Source organism: Brienomyrus brachyistius, chromosome 7, assembly GCF_023856365.1.
Source record: "Brienomyrus brachyistius isolate T26 chromosome 7, BBRACH_0.4, whole genome shotgun sequence".
Taxonomy (NCBI): domain Eukaryota; kingdom Metazoa; phylum Chordata; class Actinopteri; order Osteoglossiformes; family Mormyridae; genus Brienomyrus; species Brienomyrus brachyistius.
In genome coordinates this window covers 14,666,568-14,688,306 of record NC_064539.1, presented here as the reverse complement: position 1 = coordinate 14,688,306, position 21,739 = coordinate 14,666,568, and the positions used below count along the sequence as shown (strand labels likewise).

The 21,739-nt window shown below is 37.1% G+C and overlaps 2 protein-coding genes across 3 annotated transcripts in view; one reads left to right on the top strand and one right to left on the bottom strand.

Annotated features, from left to right (window-relative positions):
* The first annotated feature begins 4,257 nt into the window (after window positions 1–4,257).
* On the top strand, window positions 4,258–10,977 carry arid6 (AT-rich interaction domain 6). The gene is made up of 6 exons (XM_049021501.1): window positions 4,258–4,393; window positions 6,392–6,542; window positions 6,729–6,781; window positions 7,643–7,740; window positions 7,921–8,092; window positions 8,267–10,977. Exons 2-6 carry the CDS (start codon window positions 6,398–6,400, stop codon window positions 9,761–9,763), a joined length of 1,965 nt encoding a protein of 654 aa, XP_048877458.1. The 5' UTR covers window positions 4,258–4,393; window positions 6,392–6,397; the 3' UTR covers window positions 9,764–10,977.
* A 5,178-nt stretch (window positions 10,978–16,155) lies between these two features.
* LOC125746887 (rhotekin-like) overlaps window positions 16,156–21,739 on the bottom strand; it is an 85,892-nt gene continuing 80,308 nt past the window's right edge. For both annotated transcript variants that reach the window (XM_049021496.1, XM_049021497.1), the window contains exon 13: window positions 16,156–16,344. In XM_049021496.1, the coding sequence (XP_048877453.1) occupies window positions 16,171–16,344 (174 nt within the window). In that variant the 3' untranslated portion in view covers window positions 16,156–16,170. The remainder of the gene's footprint in view (window positions 16,345–21,739) is intronic.

Below are 21,739 nucleotides of genomic sequence, written 5' to 3'. Positions count from 1 at the left end.
TTTGGTCTTCTGGTATGCTGAGTATGTATTTCCTGCATTGCTTTCTCAGAAGTATTTATGCTGGGAAACAGATAAGGAAATGTTCAAGTGGACTGCAATCAGCAGGCCCAAAAAAACGACAAACTGATAATTATTAAAAGCCAGTAACTAGTGCTGAATTGTTCCCTGAGAGATTATTTTTATCTGTACTGCAATTTGTGTCTTTAGGTTGCATTAGTCAAATCATGAACTCATCAATCCAAGGTTCTGAGGCATTATGACATCAGCTTTAGACACACGATATAAATGCTACATGCTAACTGGCTTTCAGGTATTTGCCGTATCACAGTAACTAGGAAGTGGGCATATAAAGACCAAAATCTGACAACAATCAGAATTTCATCAATCTGAAATAGCAAATGACAAGAACCCGCTACGTGCCATTTGTACTTTTTACTGTTTATCAGCATTGCTGTGACATCTTCACTATGCACCCTTCCCCCCAGGTGGCTCTACCTGTTGCCTGTGTCCCAAGTCCCTCGCCATAAGCCACATGTGAAGAGTCACGTCGCTTGCGAAACTATGTTAAATTAATCCTAGTATGGATAAAACAGGGAGCAGAATTTCTTTTACAAATGTGAAGTGGTTAATAGTCAGGGAGTTTATAAATAATGGAACTAATGGTCTCATTGATGCTGATTTTTTTAGAATTATCCATCTATCTGCTATCTATCTATCTATCTATCTATCTAACATTTTGTAGACTGATGACAATAGCGAAATGTTATTCAAACTTCAATCTTATGTCACTGGAAAATCTAAATGATATCTAAAATTCCCACTAATAATTTTACACACATTTTGCTGTTTTTGTGTCATACAGTTCTGTGTGACTTTTTTGTTTGCCGTTGTACTGTGTCTAGAGATCTGAAGACGTTATACTTTACATATTGTAGTGTTGAGCTTTGCAGTGTTGAAACCTGTATCTTTGATATGAATAAGTAACAGTCTGCTAAAGAAAAATGATCAGTCAGTGACAATGAGAAAGTAGGAACAGGCTACCATTCAGAATTGTGGAGCTCAAGAGCATACATCCTTGGGCAAATTACAGTTTTTCTTGATTGCTTTGGCACATTTCACGTGCATGTGTATATTCTCATGACCATAAGAGCATTTCTCAAAACAATTCATGCATATGCCAACATTTGGCACATTTCATGAAACCTACTCTGGCGCCAGGCAGACAAAGGCATCACGCGACGCATCTCCGATGAGGAGAGACGGATCACCACAGACATGCTCTTTATGTTAGTCCTTAAATGGACCGCCCAACAAGCAACAATAGCATAGACAAACATGGCAGCCAAATGGGGGGAAGTTACACACTAGACAGGAAGGCTCACACATGGCTGGTTATTACATAACCATTAGGCACATCAGGATTACACATACAACAAAGGTAAGGGTATGAGATAATTGCGAGCGCAAGTATTTACAGTAACAAGTACATACAGTTACTTACAACAAGATGCCGAGATATGCAAGTCCCACAGGCGCTACAATACTTTAACATTCTCAAAATTTCTCAAAACAGTTTATGCATATAACACAACACTATGGTTTAGCTGCAAAAGCCTGTAACTTATCCAAAACAGTACAGTAGAACCTTGAAACTCAAATTCCTCTTAACCAACTGTGACATCGAATTGGTATGTTGAACTTTTTTCGACTTGTAGCTCGACCAAAATCTTGGACCTCAACTGTTCCTACGAAATCGTTTGGGTTGAGACACGTTCAACTCTACCAATTCGGACCTCAAACAGGTCGGTCAAGAAAAATCTACCCATAACTCGGCTGAGAACTCAGAACTCGAAACAACAAACCAGACCTGCTAAACCGCGTATGGATTGAGATGCGTCTTTGATGAACTCACACAAAGGCAAACAAACCTACTGGGATACTGATGCCTATGAATCGCTCTCAGTCTTGCAGTATCTCTCCACTGAGTTTGACGAGCGAAAGCTGTGTTCCTGTGTTTGATGTGATTTTTTTTTTTTGTGCTTTATCTATGGTACATTTAGTGATACAGTAAACACTAAGAAAGTCTGCAGTGATAGCAGTAGACCAAAGAGGAAAATAGTGAGAGTAACTGTAGAACTTACAAAGGAAATTATAGCAAGACTTGAAGGTGGTGCAGCAGTGTCTGCTCTTGCTTTGGAGTATGGGATTGTAATTTATTTCATGTTTATTGCTTTTGTATGTGCTCTTTTTCATGTGTGTATTAGTTTTGTATTGATTGTTAATTCTTTTTATTATTAGTTAGGTAGGTAGATAAGTATAAATAGGCAATCATTTGGTGGTCTGGAATGAATTAAATTAATTTACATTATTTCTTATGGTGAAATTCGACTTAAAACTCGACCAAACTGCAACTTGAGCAGCTTTCTGGAACAAAGTTCCAAAGTACCACTGTACTCATGTATCAAAAGCAAATAATTCTACCAATGAATTAGCCAATGTCACCAAAATGACTAAGATCAGCAAATCAAAATGCTTAGATTTATTTTAAATATGTCAGTGTAAGTGTAATCAGCACGGCTTTGTGCAGATTTAATCGAAACAAGTTGTCAAACAAATGTATGCAGTGGCCTGGGACCTGCTGGTTTGTACAGCCAACAGGACAGAGAGTGCGCTGAGTGGATGGACAGAGGAGACACTGTGCCCACAGACTGACAGGCCTGCTCTGGTGGGGTTAGAGCTGGGTAGTATGACTGTGCTTCAGCCATCCATGTATGTTTCAAATGAATGTTCTGAGGGTCCGTGCCTCCGCATGTTGTTGTGGGGTTTCTCTGGTTCTCTGGTTTCCTCCCACATTCCAAAAACATGCTAAGGTTAACTGGAGTTGCCAAATTCCCCATAGGCATGAATGTTGTGTGTGCACTGCATTGAATTGCCCCCCCCCCCCCATTCTGGGTTATTTCCATGCAATTTTTATCAATTTACCAGGTCCGAACTCTGGACCCAAGGAGATAAGTATGAATTAATGTGACCGTAATGTTCATTTTAACGGTTGTCAGTCTGTCTCCATATGAATGCAACCACTTGTTTCAATTACAGTTTTCTTGATTGCTTTGGAACTCTTCTCAAATGACAAATTCACATTATGTAAAATAAATAAAAATACAAAAATAAGGCTGCATCATGATAATCACAATTAACTAAATCCCATGTTCTCTACTAGTATGTATGGTTGTATATCTCTAGTGCTAAATAACCCCTATAGCCTTAGTTATTTGCTTAGCCCTTTCTGAATTTCCTAGCAAAAGCGCTTTAAATGCCACGGGGAGACTAACTTGCAGAGGCTATTTCTACTTTACTCCAGTGATACACACTCTCAGATGATGTCGTCTCAATTGAGTTAGCATGTCAGATATGTTTCCAGCAACAGAATCATACAGCAGCCTACAGTAATAATATAATTAAATATAACAGAGCCAACAGTCAGTCTTGGTTTCTCTAGTGTCTAGTGTGCAATTATTTGGGACATCAAAATGATTCCAAATTGGCCATTATGACTGACTGTAGCATTACCTATAAAATAAATTAGCTATAAACAACTCACAGCCACAATATTTATAATGTTTTCTGTGTTGGGGAATTTAGGTTCTGCTCATGCCAAGCAATGTATTCATTTGTGTCATTGTGCATTCCAGACCGAAAGTAACGATCCACGAAGAGAGAGAAAAAAATACCCTTATATATATATATATATATATATACATACACCCTTAATTTATTATATATGCTTACAACTGCCGTATTAAATAATATTGCTGTTTTTGATGTACCTGCATTTCTGGGGAACCACCTATTCAAACTCTTTTGAACTCTGTCAAGTGCCTTATTTTGCTATTAAAACTCATACCAGACCTCTTTAATTACTGACACATACTACTAATTGGCATTCAACCTAATATGACTCACCTTTATAACTACGTATATAAGTGTGATTTAATTACTTGAAAGTACTTTTTCATGCGGTGCTTCCGTTATTTTGTCCACCCCACCCCCACCCCCAAATATATTTTGAATATGTAACTGAATATGGAACTAGATGACTTTACCCAACACAATACCCTAATCTTAAGAATACTTCAAATTCTGCCTAATTATATGAATAACTCTATTGTTCAGTACTGAACTTCGTTCCACAAGCAGGAAAAACCTGATTCAAGCACATGTGTGGGTAGTGCGGAAAATACACTCCTCAAACCGCAGAGGTGTCACTTGGTAATCAACACAGGTGTGACCGAACACTCGTCTTATTATCAGTCCCGAGGAAAGAAAGTAAAGTGTTTTATTCATCGCCAGAGACAGGTGTTTAACTTATTTTGAAGTTCTGCTGATAACTCAAGTAAGTAGAACAATATTTGTCAATGTTTTTGTGGCAGAGAGACCAAAAACGTTCAATATTGGTGATTGTATTTGCATTGAAATCTGCAATATTTTTGCTGTGGATAAGTATGAACTTATTTGTTAACCTGATTTGTCTATGTGCTGTCATGAATTTAGATGCATGCATTTTTTTCTTTAATATTAAAAAAGTAAAAAAATATATTTCTGTTTTAATTTTGACTTGCTATTTGATAATACATATTAAGTAGGATTTAGAAATTATAGGTGAGACATAATTTTGTTTATTTGGATCCAAATAAACTACCAGTGTATTGTACTATTTTAATTTATATTGATGCATCCAGGTGTTGATCACAAGACCAAAATATTAACTATGACATTTACAAGAAGTACCATGTTTAACAGCAAATAATTTCATACACTCAGATTAACAGTTTCCCATTTAATTTTGATTTAAGACCATCCTTAGAGCATCCTATTTTTACCATGTGGTAAACTGGCAGGTATGCTTATTTGTGCTTCTAAACTGTCCATAGTATGTAAATGTTAGTATGTGTACTATGATGGACTGGCAATTTCGTTATGGTGTACCCCAGCCTAATGTTGCCTGGCAGTGGTTCCATGCCCTACCATGACCCTGACCAGGTGGTTTTAAGTTGGATGTATTTTATTTTAGCCTTAGCAAAAGGCTACTTTGATTTTACACTGCAACTGTTGTTGCTTTGTTGACGTAGAGACTTCGGCAATAATTTTGAGCACAACATTGAAATGCTACAGCCACATTCTTATAGCACTCAATCATGTAATGATATGCTAATAACGTTATACATTTCTCTGTTCTAAATGTAATAAAAGTCAGTAAATGTAATATCTGACCAATAGTGTAATACGTTTTTTTAAATAATAATTGTTTTGTTATTACATAATTGGCCAATTATTACAATGTTGACTTTTTTACATGAAGAACTGAGTAACCTGTAATATTATTGGCATTTTATTACATTATTGGCTGCTACATATGCTTTAAAGATTTGTGATAGATAGCAACAAGGAATATGGAATTTTCGCATAAAGGCTGAGCGTGAACTGAACGCTACTCACGGCCACTCATGGTTCTTTTTGGCACAACGCTCAAAAAATCATGTAATGACTGTCATAATGATATCCTGTTATTTACAGTACATAAATATGGCAAGATCTCTCTGCCAAAGCTTCAGACACCTGCATTGACTGGCACAGGCACATATACTGCACAATCTTTCAAAGATTCAAGTGAATACAGAAATACGTTTCTCTTTAGAGAAACAGAGAATAATGCTTCGCCACCTAGGCGACAGTGGGAACAATGTGACAGGAAGGAGGTGGAAATTTGTGTGACCTTTATACTTATGTGTGATTGTTACAGCTGATTTAAAGACTGTATTCACCTAAAATCAGCTTGACATGCCTACTGTCTCATGCCTACTGTACAGCTTATGGGCTGGGAAGGTGCTACTGGAGAAAGATTTAGAACTGCACAGTTTGTTGCACGATGACGATGGTATATGCAGGCATTTTCTAAACCACATTGGCTCCACATTGCTATTGCTTTTGTATCTGGATTTTTTTACTTGCCAAAGGTAAAATGCATTCATTTGCAAAATTATTAGATGTGGGATGCGATCTATAAACAGAATTTGTCCTTATTATATATGTTTAGAAGAAACACATATAATGGAAATTGGCTGTTTTCTTGTGTGCATATGTTTTTTTCTGTCTTCCTCATTCTGTGACACAAGTTATCTAAACCAGGTTTTTCCAGTCATCATTATAGCAGCCCCTTTGTCTTTTGGTTCTTGTTCTGTTTCTAACTATAAATTAAATGAATGAGCTCGTAAACATGGATTGTGCAATTTAGATTAAAGGCAATTACATTGATTGATTTTTCATTTAGCTGAATTATATCCAGTCTATGAATATCTACAATGCTCACACAAACCTGTTTGTGACTGTGTAGGGTGCCATGTCGCAGGAGAGTTTGCTTGAAGGCCCATCATCAGAACATAAGACAGAACTAAATGAGGAAAATTTTCTTAAAGAGTTGTATCTCTTCATGAAGAGCAGAGACACACCCATCGAGAGAATACCTCATCTGGGCTTCAAGCAGAGTGAGTGGAGACGTCTGCAAGTAAATGTGCTCACATACAGACATAAACATGCACATGCACATACTACCACAACAAAATGCACAAGTATAATCGGCCAAATATACCACAGACACACAGCAATGAGTGCATGTAATGCATTTACAGAGGGAGCATAATTAGAATTTTTATTTGCATGCTTTTTTACAGTTGACCTTTTTCTGATGTACAAGACAGTGCAAAAATTAGGAGGCTACAGTCAGGTAAAGGCAATTCTGCTGTCTTTTATGGTTTTCAAAATGTAGTTTAATGTATCTGTTTCAATGATTCAGTGAAATGTTAAGATACGAAGTGTTAAAAGATTAAATGTAATTATTAAGCAAAAAAGCTTAATTCTTCAGGAAATTATTTTACTGGCAAAATAAGTGGATTTATTTTGTCATTATGGCATGAGAATGTAGTATTTGAGTTCATCATTGCAACAGTAGATTGTTCTCTATGATAATTTGCTCCAAACAACTTTCTAGAACAGCCTATCAGACATCAATACTGCTATCACATTACTCTTACTTACCTGGCAATAGATTCTAAAAAATGCATCCTCCTCAGAGACTGGTGTCATGAAACATCATTATAGAATTATAAGGAGCCTCAAGTTAATGAAGATCAAAATAAACCATTAAACAATAAGTCTGGCAGACTCAGTAACATATTGGCAGTAAATGTACCATCAAAAGGATTAAAACTTGAACAGCTTAAAAATAATTTGATACAATGATACAAACTACTTAGTAATGCAATTTCTCCAAAGATTTCAATTCAGATTAACTTAAATGTCATTCAGGGGACTATTACAGTATTCAAGGTGTAACACTACTATCCAAAATAGTAAAGATACATAGTGACTTCTATGTGTGCATACTGACATACACACATGAAGTCAACAAGTACTTCCTTGATTATCCTTTAATATCAGAAAAAGGGGAATATCGGAAAGGGGTTTGTGAATCTGTAATCTGTGGCTGCATAGACTTGAATGGATGTAATTCTAAGAGAGGTTGATCATAGAGGTATTTGACGCTGTGAGAAAAAAACTTTTCCAAATTCATTTTTTCTTTTTCCAGGTGACGGCACATCAGCTATGGAAGCAAGTTTATAACGAGTTAGGTGGGAACCCACGTAGTACCAGTGCAGCCACCTGCACACGCCGGCACTATGAAAAGTGAGTGATGGTTTTCGGCAATTCTGGAGCGAGCTGCGCTTCTGCTCATTTAATCTTATCGCACCTGAAACCTTACTACTGTCCTGTGTTTGCTGTATGAGCTGGATGAGGCATGATAGAAGGGTATTCGGTGTAGGTGTAGAGGTGTGCCTTTGCTCAGGGTGTCTTGTGTATACCCAGGCTTATACTGCCCTTTGAATGGCACATGAGAGGGAAGGACGACAAGGACTTGCCTGTTCCTCGCCAACAGAAACGATCACGCCTCCATAGCTTCCCGCATGAGGAAGAGGAAGTCTTGAGGGGAGCCAAGCGGGGCATGAATTATGGATTCCGGCATGCATCGCTCTCTCAGGTATCATCAAGTGTGCCAGGACAAAACGAGGACTATTCATGTTCTCTCTGTATAGTTATTCTGTTCCCCATACTTTGATTTAGAACATTTACAATGTCGAATGTATAGATTTTGCACTACACTGCCCACTGTTTTGGGAGACAAAGCTCTAAGTTTATATTTCTTTCTATCCAGGACACTCATGACTTTTTAGTGGACAGCCGCATGAGCGTAATTCCTGTGCCTGTGCATTTCCAACAGTTCTTCCACAACCACCCCTCATTGCCCCCCTATCACCCAATGACCCCAATGGTTCAGCCCCCTCATACTAATCTCCCCCCACCCACATCCCACATACATACCCCCCAAGAGAAGAGTGACTGGCCGAAGCAACAGCTGGTCTTGCTCCGAAATTTAGCCAAGGAGTATGTCTCATCCTCGGGATTTGCTGAGCCGCTGAACCTCAGCTGCAAAGATGGAGGTGCAGAATCTCTAAATCAGAAGCCATCTTCTTTTACCCCAACTGGCAGCAGCAGCAACAAGATGCCCAGGTTCTTAAACAAAGTTTTTCCTTTATACCCAGCCTGGAATTTACCTAAAGATGAGGCATATGATGGGATGGAAAATGAAAAAGGTCCAAACAGTTCCAGTCCACGACACAGTCCAGTTACAATCCAAGAACCAAACGTCATTGATCTTTCCTCTACCACCTACCAGAACACCTCTCCAGTCACAAGTCCCAGTGTGCATATGAAGGCCTATAATAACATATCTCCACAGAACTGCAGACCTAATGATTCAAACAGCACATATCCTATGATGCAAAAGGAAGCTGAGAGACCTTCACAGCCTCCTGTTTCTCCCTTCAGTATGAGCAATCCCATACTTACTTCACCTAAGGACCCCACAGGTAAAATGGAGATCCAGATTCCACTGGCAGTGTTACAGGACTTGCTGAATTCTAAATTTAGAGTGGGCTCCCAACTTCTGTCAAGTAGCCCAGTATCACAGCCTGACAAAGGCCAAGTCATCATTAATGAAGAAACGTGTGAGCGCAAAGCAAGTTTGGAGAGTACTCCCCAGGAAAATGACTCCAGACCACTGACTCTCCCAGTGAAGGAGAGGAAATGTTCAATGGAAGTGGCAGACCATATAAAGAGCAGCCCAAAGAAAAAGACAAATGTGACCAGTCCTTCTGGCAGGGACAGTCACCTGAACAGTTACCATGTCTCTTTGGGAATCCAAGCACATGACTGGGAATCTGCATCAGAATGTAAGAAGAATCTGCCCCAGCTAAACATGCCTATAAGTAATGGAGCTGGAAGTGCTGCATACCGCCAGTTGTGCTCACAGGACAGGGATTATGAAGTTCAGAAGCCCTCCGCTGTCAGGAACATCCAGATTCAGGACTTAATGTTGGACAGGAACTGTAGCCAGGCCCAGTTGGCGCGCATGTGGTTGTACCCAGGGTCACATGTGGCGGAACATGAAATAAAGCGGCCACAGGCAACAGTTTACATAAATGATACTTTACATAGCAGGGACCCTCTGTCCAGGCATTTTCGAGGCATGCCCTTGGCAATACCTGAAAGACATTCAATGCTCATGGTCAACTCTGCCTCACCATCCCTGATGCCCCTTACCATAGAGGAATGCCTGAAACTTCGAAGACTTATTTCTAGCTCTCCGTAAGTGTACTGAAAGTGGATGTTTTTCTGACACATTGGAATTATGCATCACTCTCTAACTGACGTAAAATTCCAGCTAACAATACCACAACATTGTTATGTCTATTCTGTTTTATCGTGAAGACCTACATTCTTAATTTAAAAACTGTTTTATGCCATACACACACACATATACACACATATACACAAAAAATCAACAAAAAGTACATAAAAACATAAATTAATTAACTTCTGTGACATTTTCTATATTGTTAAATTTTTCTGCTGCTAAAATATCTTTTGTCATTTTGTGAAGTAGTTCTCTTGTAGATTTTTGTTTGATTGCGCTATTAAGCAGTAAGAAAACTTCAAATTATCCTAGATGACTAGATGGCTATGGACATATTCCAAAAAAATTATGTAAAGCAGAAGTCTCTTTTTTATGACTGGCTGACGTTAAGAATAGGTCCTAACCTATGTTATTTTGTCACAATAATGAAAGAAGCATTGAACTACCTTTCTAATGAAGTATATGAAATTTGTTACATATGTACATATGTACACCCTGATCAAGTGACAGATAAGAATTAAATTCATGTTTGTATTTTGTATGTTTTGTATGTTTTTATACATAAGTATTTTTTTATACTTGTTTTTATCTTCTTGATTCCAGTGAAGATTTAGGTTAAGAGTTATTTTCTGCTTGTGATATAGTAACGCCTGTTCTGTTCTTTTCTTGTTTATATAAAGGCAGGTGGAGGGATTAAATGTACTTTCTTTTGAACAAAGGCAATATATAATAATTGAAGAATATGTAATTCTACATCTATGCAAAGCTGTAATGAATAGTTCACAGTTTGATACATTGAATTTATGCCACAAATATTTGTAGATTACATTAAACAACATCAATTTCAAAGGATAATACTGGTTTTCAATAAGCTAATGATTGAGGCAAAGTTATTTAATTTTATTTTCACAATCAGTAATATTTTAACAACAGATATTACACATCCATACAAACAAAAATGACCTCTCCTTATTTGTAGTATTTCCTTATGTTCCCAAATATTTGCCACTTATGTTATATATCCCATGTAAAAGAGCAGGCAGTAGTATAATTGAATGAGATTGTGTGAAACATTTTTGTATTATTAGTGCCATGCTGGGTCCAATCATATGAATACTTCTATTTTACAAAATTGTTGTTTTACAAAATAAACATAATTTTTTTCATTATTTTAAATGGTGGGTTTTTTATACTGAAATATCACTCCAATTATTGATTATTATTTGATTATTCTGTTTTAGGAATTACCTTACTGATTACCTTAAACTTATAATATCCATGTTTAATTCACAGTGTTATATAACAATGCAGTGTTGCATTGTTAAATATTTTATTCTCTAAGCCTCCGAAGGAAGACTAGAAATAATGTTGATGCAAAATGTATTGACTGCATTTACAAATTAAATCATCTAGTTATCATAGCCAAAAGCACATTGGAAAGGAGCTGGAGAAAAAACAAAATTCATCATTTATAACACATGAATTGCATAAATAATCAGGCATTTGTTATTTGTGTTTAATAATGGAATGTACTTGCAACATACACTCTATGTCTATATGACAAATATTTATTTCCTGATTGGCTGGCATACACCTTTAAACACGTTGTTAACCAAATAAAATACCTTCACCTTTTTCCTCCTAGTCGATTTTATCTCAGCTTGATAAAATATCAGGCCAAAACATCTTCCAAAATTTCCAGGCAACCATATGCAAGGAGCCACACATTGTGTGATTTGAATCCCCATTTGCAAGATTTATCTATAAAATAAAGAAGCATGTTGAATGCAAACTAACAAAAGAAAACCTACAAGGATTCGGGGTGGTTTCTGGTACATTGCCAGATTTATTATCAACTATAATCAGCAAACATTTACCATCCATCCATACTCACTTGTCTTATCCAGTGTCACGGAGGTCTAGAGTGCAAGCAAGGGGGTGCCAGCCCATTGCAGGGCAAACAAAACCATCCATTCCCGACAATTCAGCAACTTCAATTCAGCTTAGTGTTTTTTTAGACTGTAGGAAAATGAGAGAACTGAGAGGAAACCCCATGATAGGGAAAGCATACAAACTATATATAAATAATCAACAGTGGAAAGTAACCCAAGGCTAAGTGGATTCCATAGTTGTTTTGTGTATCCTGATTAGTGGGTTCAAGTCCAGTTGTGTGTATATGGAGTTTGAATTTCCTCCCTGTGTTTATGAGCGTTTACTCTGATTTTCTGTCACGAATGAAACATCTAATGCCTTTCAGATAAATTGGACTGCATCTGAATTACCTGCAAGAGATTTATGTTTGATTTCAATGAGTCCTATTTTTTAAATTTATAATATAATATGAGGTGGCATAGTGCTTGAGTGGGGTACACAGCAGCCTCGCACTTCCAAGTTTGTTTTTTTTTCTATTTACTTGTTTGTTTTTTATTTAAAAGCATTTTAATAAGGAGTCTAGCAGGAAGTAAAAAGCAAATTACAAGTATTTTTCAGGGAATACATGTCAGGCATCAGGTATGTTCTTTGTTTTCCTTCCTACCACATTCCATTCGCAGGGAATTTTTGACTTGCCTGCATGATTACAATTTTCTGACACTTTTATAACCTTCCTTTTTTTAAATGATCTGAGCACAATAACTAATAATGAAAACATTATACAAGATGCCCGTCAAATAAAACAGTTGATAGAGGTGCACATGAGAATAGCTTATAAAGCCTGTGACTGGATCCAGTTACTGTATTTTATTAGTATTCACTCTATTGTTATTCTTATTCTTCTAATTGCATATCAGTGCAGGCATCAGTCATTAATGTCAGAATTTGTAGTGCCATCCCAAAAGAGTAAGGCCAGACAGAACTCCTAAATAAAGTATCTAAATTACCCGGTTCTGATTTCAGTGTAATGGCCACCTCCCAGTTATATATTTTGCTTATTTAAGCAAGTAGGTAACTAAACATGAGGGAGAGCGAAGGGTAATTCTTCATTTACTTTGTCTTCCTTATAGAAAGACAACAAAGTACAATGACCAAATGGAACTATGCAAATATAAGGCCATACGACAATAATCATGTTAACATTAATAAATGTTTCAGCCTAAACCGCAGCTGTGTAGCTGGGAAATTTGACAAGCGCATACAACAGCCTTCTAAACTAGTGTATGCCTGCATCACATGGAGGGAGCTAGGCTGGCTTCTCACTCTGATACAGTATTTTTGCAATTCCATTGAGTAAACTTATAATAATAAATGTCAAGCTTAAATGTTAAAAGCCTACTGTACAGTATACTGTATGTGATTTATGGGCCAAGGTTTCTCGATATGCTACTTGACTCACGCACTTAGGGAAAACAATTTATATAATTTTTCTGTGTTAGAACTGTCACCTGGAATGATAAGAACATGTCACCGAATGGATTTGTATTTCTAAAGGGATTGGAACAACTTTAGCAAGACACAATGTACTGCAGAGTTTCAACCTCAAACAGTTCAGACACTCAGAGGCTGAATTGGCATTTTTAACACTACTCAGGTACAGATTTTGCTGATGAAAAGCAGACGATGATGGCGATTCAAAAAAATAGTAGAAGAATGTTCTTACAAAGCTGACTTATATCCTGTATTGTCTGTCAACAACGGGATATTACAAAATATTATGCCTGTTTGTATTTTACATTTACACATTGGTAGTCTAATGTTTTCAACTTATTTTTTTCAGCTTTTTTTTTTTGGGTGTATTATTTAACTGGTAATTCCCCCATGAGATTTTTAATGTTCATGGCTTAGAGTATTGTTTAAAATTGCAAGGATCTTTAGCAGGAAGCAAACTATACTTATTTCAGGAAACTGTCAACATTCCTGTGCCATGACACTGTCAACATTCCTGTACTCTGAGGCTTTCATTACATGATAAATGTACATTATTAAAATCTGCCCAAAATGAAATATATAATTGAATTCTATTTTTTTAACGTTGGAATTTACTTATATTTCCACTAATCAGAAATAACATGAAAACTACAAGTCTAATATTGTGTAGGTCCCCCTCGTGCTGCCAAAACAGGTCATACCTGTTGAGGCATGGAGGCATGGATTCCAAAAAACCTCTGAACAGGAGAGCACCAGTATGGGTGGGGGGGCAGGAAATCAGAAAATTCTATTAGAAATAAATACAGCATTGGAAATGGGCTTAGAATATTATTATTATTATTATTATTATTATTATTATTATTATTATTATTATTATTATTGACCTGTGTCTATAGAACATTATTATAGAGGTCCTCCAATGTGCATATTTAAAGCCTAATTCAGTTAAATAAAAATGACATTATGAATATATGAAAATCATGACCCATCCCTAATGAACAAAAAAAAACATCACATAGGCGTTAATGTGTACATACCATGTACCATGCATCATATCTCACCTCCCGTTTGAAAAAATGTGGTACAGTGTGATTCCACATCCAAAATCAAGCAGCTACTGACTGTACTCTAATCCAATGGTATTGAGCAGTTTGCCAGTGAATCAGGCAGTGATTTACTGTGCTGCCAGCCAATGATGTTGGCCATTGTCAGACATGTACTCTGACTGTACTCTACCAAAGGTGTAGGATGGTCGCCGTGGGCCAGACATATTCACTGGGAGGCAATCATATATCAGGGGTGACTGGTGTCACCCCTTTAGACATATCTCTGCCTTTGAAGGTGTCCTGTGGTACGTAGCAGAAAGATGTTAGAAGCAGATCCTTAAGTTGTGAGGTGAGTTCTCCATGGATCTGATTTGTTCATCTAGCACACTTCACAGATGCATAATGGGATTGAGATCTGGGGAATTTGGAGGCCAACCTTTTTCAAGTCTTTTTTCATGTTCTTTAAACCATTCTTGAACAATTTTTGCAATGTGACAGGGTTCATTATCCTACTGAAAGAAGCCACCACCTTCTGGGAATGCTGCTGCTGTAAAGGGGTGTACTTGGTCTGCAACAATGTTTAAGTAGGTGATACGTGCCAAAATAACATCCACATGAATGCCAGGACCCAAGGATTCCATTGCCTGAAGGATCACACTGCCTAACGTGCCTTCTTCTCATAGTGTGTCCTGGTGTGATCTCTTCCTCAGGTGTTTTGACACCTTTCTATCATAGCCAGTATTCATTTTTTCAGCAATTTGTGCTACAGTGGCTCTCCTGTGGGATCAGACCAGATGGGCTGATGCATGTGCATCAATGAATGTTGAGGGCTCATGACCCTGTTGCCAGTTCACTGGTTGACTTTCCTTGGACCAGTTTTGGTAGATACTGACCTCTGCATACCAGGAACAGCCCACAAGACATGCCATTTTGGAAGTGTTCTGACCCAGTCGACTAGCCATCACAATTTGGCCCATGTAAAAGTCTCTCAGATCCTTACGTTTGCCCATTTTTTTCTGCTTCCAACATGTCAACTTCTAGAATGGTAATGAGATAATCATTGTCAGTCACTTCACTTGTCAGTGGTTTTAATGTTATGGGTGATTGCGGTGTATTGTAATTTATTGTCTACAACTTACACTGTATTGTGCGTGATAGTTATAGTGTCCATGAGTTCTAAGGAAAGTCCTGGTCACTATTGTTTGTCATGCCCAATGGTTCAACATAATGAGCACTATAACAGGCAAATCCAAAGCCGCCATATGAGCACTATAACAGGCAAATCCAAAGCCGCCATATGAGCACTATAACAGGCAAATTCAAAGCCGCCATATGAACACTATAACAGGCAAATCCAAAGCCGCCATATGAGCACTATAACGGGCGAATCATATCGACATATTGCTAGTATCATACGAGGCCTTATGCCCCTACTTACCTTAGGCTGATCAAAAACATTCTCATTTTAGTCACAGGTGAAACAGACTGAAATGCTAAATGAGACAATGCTTAAGCTTAAGCTCCCAAATGAGTTTATTATGAAACTATGAAAAGGGTGTAAAAAGGATCAGTGTTTCCCATTTGTAAATCACAATCATGAGAAAGAAATTTGTAGATGGCACATTTTGGATATTATGACACAATTTGCACACATGGTATGACAGGTTCCTTCTTACTAGTACTGGGCATATTTTATGGTTACAAAATTTGTTTTACCAAACAAATAGTTACCAAACCTGTTTGTAAAACGCTGGACTATACAGTGAATGACTGCAGAAAAAAGACACTTTCTAAACACATTCATAGGATTTTGTACATTAACTAGTTTATCTTTTATTACCACAAATTCATTGTTGGGAATTTGGGCCCGGTATTTTGTACCTAATTAAGAGAAATCCTGTCTCCTGTTGATTCTGTCTGTTACAAATGGCTTTGTAACTTGAATTTCCACCACTAAGCAAGGGCTCTAATCAGGCTGTGGATCAGACTCACATGGGGTAGCATGGTGGTGCGGTGGTTAGCGCTGGACCTGGGACCTGGGTTCAGGTTCCTGACAGTGTTCCCAGCGTGGAGTTTGCATGCTCTCCCTGAGTCATCATCTGGGTATTCTGGTTTCCCTCCACAATCCTAAAACATGGGGAAGTTCATGTAAACGTTCCTTCATGAGCATTGTTATTATTATTATTTTTTTTTTTGCATGATCCTTCCATTATGTAGGCTCTAGGGTATGTAGTTTTCAGCAAACGATACTGCAAACGATGCTTTCTTTGTTCTCAAGCAAAAAATTCCATGGTATTATACAAAGAATATCAACATGTCTAACAAAAGAAAGTATGCACCCTCTGGTCCAGGCAACTTGAAATGCATGTTGTTTATTATTACAATGGTGCTGTTGTGTATTTGAACTATAAGCTATTTGAACATGAATAAATTTAGCAGATTTCCAGGTATCATTGTGAGATATAAATACACACACACACTAAAGGCCAGGGGCCGGTTGCACAAAACACCTTAAGTTTTCCCCTTAAGTATGAGACTTAAGGTTTAATTTTTCCTTAGCTAAGGGATTTATTTAAATGTGTTGCACAGAACCCCTTAAAATGTTTCCTTAGTTAAGGAAAAACATTGAGGGATTTACAACATTGAAAGACGTTTTACAGCAGTAAAATTGTCCCGTTTCCATGGAGACCACGCTTGCACTCACGCCTGCTTAATACAGTACCCGTTATCGACTCATAAAGTCACTCACAAAGTAAAAAGAAAATGGGAGAAAAGGAGACAAGAAAGCCAAATTGGTCAGAGGAGGAAAAGATTATACTTTTGGAGGAATTCCTTAGTTAAGTTAACATTTACAACATTGAAAGACGTTTTTGCAGGAGTAAAATTGCCCCGTTTCCATGGAGATGGTTCATACGCTTGCACTCGTGACTCCACGCAGGGAACACTGTCAGGAACCTGAACCCAGGTCCCAGGTCCAGCGCTAAGGACTGCACCACCATTCCACCTCATGTGAGTCTGATTCACAGCCTAGATAATGGAAGGATCATGCAAAAAAAAAATAAATCAAATAATAATAACAACGCTCATGAAGGAACGTTTACATGAACTTCCCCATGTTTTAGGATTGTGGAGGGAAACCGGAATACCCGGATGATGACTCAGGGAGAGCATGCAAACTCCACGCAGGGAAGTTCATGTAAATGTTCCTTCTTGAGCGTTGTTATTATTTTTTAATTTTTTTTTTTTTGCATGATCCTTCCATTATCTAGACTCTAGGGCACAGAACCCCTTAAAATGTTTACTTAGTTAAGGAAAAACTAAGGAAACATTTTAAAGGATTCTGTGCAACACATTTAAAAAAATCTCTTAACAAAGGAGAAATTAAACCTTAAGTGTCATACTTAAGGGGAAAACTTCAGGTGTTTTGTGCAACCGGTCCCAGATATTTCCGCCCACCCTCAGACTTTTTCAAAAATAAATGATACACTGCTTTGTGAAACTGTTACTACAAGAAACTATTAGAAATACTTTAAACAAATGTAACTGAATGTTTTATAGTATTTTATAGCTTGTAGTAATACATTATTTAGAAACAAAAGCTGAAGGTATTGGTGTTGAAGAAAACATATCAGGTCTGTATTTATTGCATTGACATTCACTTTGTGTTAGAATTCTATTAACTAATGTAATGGCCTCTCTTGATTGTCTCATAATAAACTAAACAATAGCAACTTGTCTGCCTTGTCTCAGGTCAATTTGTGAGGTTTAATGCACTGTCTGCTCCTTGTTTCAATCTTCTACACTATATCACAACTGATGTCAGAATTTTTGATGAATATTTGTTATTTTTATCCTTGTAATGGCTAGAAAGGTAAAGCTAACAATTGAACAAAGGACTCAAAATGAAATTTTGAGTGAAGATGGGTTCTCTCATTGCCAAATAGCCAGAAAGTAAATGGAGTGACTTTCTGTTTACAGAGAAAAGGTTGACAGTGTGGGCATCATTAGGTCCGATCACTCAAGGCCCGAGTATTTTAGCCCCGATGTCAATTATCTTCATTCAAAATAAATAAATAAATCAAACCCCAGGTAAGCTTGACTTAGCCTCTGATCTTTTCAACATCTAGAAACTCCCATGATTGACAGGAAGCAACGGTGACCGGAAACTGGAAAGTAACATCAAATCAACTGTAATGGTCTTTCACTTCTGCTTTTGCTAATTATTTACAAAATGTATACAGTACTATGCAAAAGTCTTACGCAGTCAAAGAAAATTATGTTGAACTGATCTTCAGGTTGGTGTAAGTGTGTTAGCTTACTCATTTCAAAACCTCTCCTAAAGTCACCCCAGTACTTGAAGGAACCATTAAATACACCCATTTACTTAACCACTAGCATATCATATTTGTTTAATAAATATGTAATCCATCCATTTTCTGTAACCACTTGTTATATTCAGGGTTGCGGGGGGTCCGGAAGATATCCCAGAAGCTGCAAGAGGAAGGTAGATGGGGAACCTTCTAATAGTAGGGCACACTCACAGGCAATTTGGTAACGCTAATTGTTTTTGAGCACTATGTCAAGGAAAATAATGAAGTTATATGTGAATCATAAAAACTGTATAAAGTTTTAACAAATATGTATTTTTGACAGATTATTCCTGCAGATCATTTGAAGATTAGAGCCCCCCTTCCAATATAAAAAAGTTTCTTAAGTATAGGTTCTTTATTGATGTAAAACACATATGAAATTACAAACATATAAGCCCTACATTCATATGAAATCCATATTACTGTAAATGTATCAGCGTCATTAGTGTCAAATGTGTCATTAGTCATATATGTCCTGATGTAAAATACATATTAAATAAATGTTTTGTCAAACACATGTCCTATATTGATGTACAATGAGTAATGAGTATTTTGAAAAGGAAACATCCACTTTGTGTTCTGAGAACATAGTTCAGCTAATCTCACAGAATTTTCTCTAATTAAACCAACTGAATGTGGAAAGATAATGCATGTATTCAATTGGAATAATATAAAAGGAATATACATTTTTATTATGAAACAACAAACAAGCATTTTTTACTGAAGCCATATGCTATCACATATGATAAAATGTGAAGTTAATGTATAAGTTTAATATTTTTCCTTTAGGCCTTTACCCTGAGTGCCGTTCATGTCAAGTGTGTTTTTTGGTATGAATATACAGTCTTATGCAAAACTTTTCCCATCCCTTGATAAATAACAGATTTGGTCATTTTTTTAATTGAAAAGATGTAAACAGTCTTTCTAGGAAATGGAAAAAATGCACAATATTTTTAGCAAACATGATGCATAGTTATTTTTATGTCACAAATTGAACAAAGATAAAAAATAAAAACATTATTGTGGCACTCTGCAAAAGTCTGGGCACCCTACATAATCAGTACTTAGTAACACCTCCTCTGGCAGATATCACAGCTTGCAAACGCTTTTTATAGCCAGCTAAAAGTCTTCTAATTCTTGTACTTGGAATTTTCTCCCATTCTTCCTTCCAAAAGGGTTCTAATTCTGTAATATTCTTCAGTCATCTTGCATGCACAGCTCTTTTAAGATGTACCCACAGATTTTCAATGATGTTTAAATCAGGGGACTGTGATTGCCATTCCAAAACCTTCAGCTTGTGTCTCTTGAGATAGTCCATGGTGGATTTCAAGGTGTGTTTAGGATCATCTTCCTGTTATAGAAGCCATCCTCTTTTCAGCTTCAGCTTTTTTTTTACAGATGGTGAGATGTTTGCTTCCAGAATTTGCTGGTATTTAATGGAACCCATTCTCCCTCCACCAGTGCAATGTTTTTTGTGCCACTGACTGCAACACAATCCCAAAGCGTGATAGAGTGTTCTTTTCATGAAATGCTGTTCCTTTTTTTATCCAAACATGCCTTCACTGATTGTGGGCAAAGAGTTCTATTTTAACTTCATCAGTCCACAGCACTTGTTTCCAAAATGCATCAGGCTTCTGTAGATGTTCTGTTGCATACTTCTGACATTGGATTTTATCATGGAGTAAGGTTTTCTCCTGCTGACACATTTCTCAATGTGGAAATTGCAAGCTGACAACACTTTGCTATCTTCTTGTAGCCTTCTCCTACATTGTGGGCATCAATAACTTTCATTTTCACAGTCTAACACAACTGCTTAGAGGAAAATATGGTTGTTGCGTGGCCACAAGTGTGTGCACAAAGAGTCAAAGTATTTGTAAAGCTTTGGAATTGGCACCAGCTGACATTTACTAGTGACAGCTGTTGCCATGCATCAAATCTAACGAGCTGATTAAGGTCTGAAACCTTGTAAAAAGAATCTGAGATTTTGGAACTCTTTTGTTGCCCAAACTTTTGCACAGTGTAATAATGTTTTTATTTTTTGCTCAATTTGTGGCATAAAAAGTAACTATGCATCGATGTTTACTGAAAATATTGTGTATTTTTTCCATTTCCTAGAGAGACTGTGTTAACATCTTTTCAATTACAAAATCTGTTATTTATGCAAACTTTTGCATAAGACTATAGATATATTGGGGACCAGCATGTGGCTCAGTGGGCCAAGTCTCTCTGCCTGTGAGTAGAAGGTCACTGGTTCAAACCTGGTTTCAGCACATCTCTGAGTACTTGAATAAAGCCCTTGACCCCCAGTTACTTGAGCACCACAACAGTCAGCCACCCTGCACAACCAAACTTATTCTAAAATGGTGGAGGTATTAAGAGAATATCCCAACAGGGATCAATAAAAAGTATCACTTATTATTATTATATATGTATCCTTTTATATGAATACAATGGGAAATGTTTATATATAGGAGTATATTGAAAAGGAAGCACAGGAAAAATAAACATAAAAATATGAAACATACATGAACTTGCTTGTTGTTTCTTAATATACACACACTCTATATTTGCTCTATAGAGGAAACCCACCATGCATGTGTGTGTGCGTGTGTGTGTGTGTGTGTGTGAGCGGGTATACCTTACCTTATGGGGACACAATGTGCCCACAACATGATGAATACCCGTTTTTTTACCCTATGAAGACCAGTTTAAATTTGTTAAACTAAAAATGCAAAAACACTTGTATTTTGCTTGGTTACTTATGATTATGGTTAGGGCAGGGTAGGGGTTAAGGTTGTTATAATTAGCATTAGTATTTTTCCCATAGAAATGAATGAGCGGTCCCCATAAAGATATGTTTACCCAACATGTGTGTGTGTGTGTGTGTGTGTGCATGTGTGCGTGCGTGCATGTGCGTGTCTGAATTTAAAATCCGGTACAGCATCCAAACATGTGAAGCATGCAAAATTGTCAGTTCTCAGAATAATAACTTCAGAACTGTTTCAACATGCCACACTCCCAAATTCTGAAAGGTGAAACACAATCTGGCTCTCTAAAAGTCATGTCTACTTTACTATAAGTATATGATCAAATTACTGTGAACTTTCCAGGTGACTAGATACTGCTTCTGGGAAAAAAAAAACAATTGGCCT